General features: G+C 44.9%; 1 protein-coding gene across 1 annotated transcript in view; it reads right to left on the minus strand.

The window, feature by feature from the left end:
- SRGAP2 (SLIT-ROBO Rho GTPase activating protein 2) overlaps positions 1 to 1,528 on the minus strand; it is a gene marked incomplete at its 5' end in the record, with an annotated part of 36,426 nt that overhangs the window by 31,683 nt on the left and 3,215 nt on the right. The window contains one exon of the mRNA XM_057387576.1: positions 1,039 to 1,149. Within this exon, the coding sequence (XP_057243559.1) occupies positions 1,039 to 1,149 (111 nt within the window). The remainder of the gene's footprint in view (positions 1 to 1,038; positions 1,150 to 1,528) is intronic.

Raw genomic sequence — 1,528 nt, forward strand, 5'->3', positions numbered from 1 at the left:
GTGATTCTGTGATTGTGATTCTGTGATTGATTCTGATTCTGTGATTCTGTGATTGATTCTGTGATTGTGATTCCATGGTTGATTCTGTGATTCTCTGATTGAATCTATGATTCTATGATTGTATGATTGATTCTGACTGATTCTGTGATTCCATGATTGATTCTGTGATTTCAAACCTCAGCTGATATCTCTRTAAAAATCACTATATTAAAAATCAGCTACTCCTTCAAACCACCAAACATGATCCCCACAGTTCTGGGCAGAGAAAAAGGATTTCTGGTGTCTCTAAACTGCTAAAACCTTCGTTTCACTGTCTTAACTCATTCTGAACGACAGCAGCAAGAAGTGTTTTAGTTTCAGTTTTAGTTTAGAGCATTTCCAGCTGAAAGCAGATCCCTTCAGAGCCCAYGTGCTGGCTGAATTTCCAGACATCACCACGGGCTGTGGGAGCCCAGCTCAGCCCCTCATCACAGCCACAACCCCAGCACGGGCTCTGACCTGACATTTCCACTGCTAAACCCTTCTCCTCTGCAAACACCAGGCAGGCAGGTTTCTATGGAAACTCAGATGCATAGTTGGAGTGTTTTTGGCCAACAGGATTTGCCCATACCACGAAGGGAAAGAAATCTGCCTTTGTTCTGAGGCAAACAGCAAATGAATATTCAGCTCTGAYTGATGCCCTCTGGACAAGCAACAGATTTTACAAACTCTGAAATTTGTTTGTTCTTCTAATAAAAGCCTGGAATCCCAGACATTGGTTTGGTGTGGGTTGAACCCACGGAGGTGCACAAAAATGAGTATCCAACCCATCAATAATCCTGAATTTATCAGGAAATCCCRAGGTTTGGTGCAACAGAGATCAGGAATGATAACCAGGGTGGGTGTGAGGAATGGAGGATGAAGGAGGGTGAGCACAGCCTCAATTCACTAATGAGGGATGCTCATTAGTGACTCATTTTGGTGTTCACCATCCATCAGGAAGCCCCGGGGGACAGATCAGAGGGATCCATTCATAAACCATGAGCTCAGCCATCCCTAATCCTCATCCACTGCTGGGGACTCACTTTCTCCCAGGGTTTTCTGCAGGAGGTCATGCTTGGCCTGCAGCTTCGTGATCAGGTTCCTGCCTTCCAGGTATTCCTTCATTTTCTGTGAGGGGCAAAAAAAAAAAAGGTTGTGAGTGCACAGTTCAGGTCTGGGAGTGAGTATTGGGGGGGGTGGATTGTGAGGAGAAGGATGGAGTGACGCTGAATGGACAGAGTGACATGGAATGGACAGTGACAAAGAATGGACAGAGTGACACTGGATGGACAGAGTGACACAGAATGGACAGAGTGACACTGGATGGACAGAGTGACAGAGAATGGACAGAGTAACATTGAATTTACAGAGTGACACTGAATGGACTGAGTGACATTGAATTTACAGAGTGACACTGAATGGACTGAGTGACATGGAATGAACAGAATGACACTGAATGGACAGAGTGACATTGAATTTAGAGTGACACTGGATGGACAGAGTGACA

Source organism: Malurus melanocephalus, unplaced genomic scaffold, assembly GCF_030028575.1.
Source record: "Malurus melanocephalus ecotype Western Australia unplaced genomic scaffold, MMel_1.1 scaffold_1258, whole genome shotgun sequence".
Classification (NCBI taxonomy): domain Eukaryota; kingdom Metazoa; phylum Chordata; class Aves; order Passeriformes; family Maluridae; genus Malurus; species Malurus melanocephalus.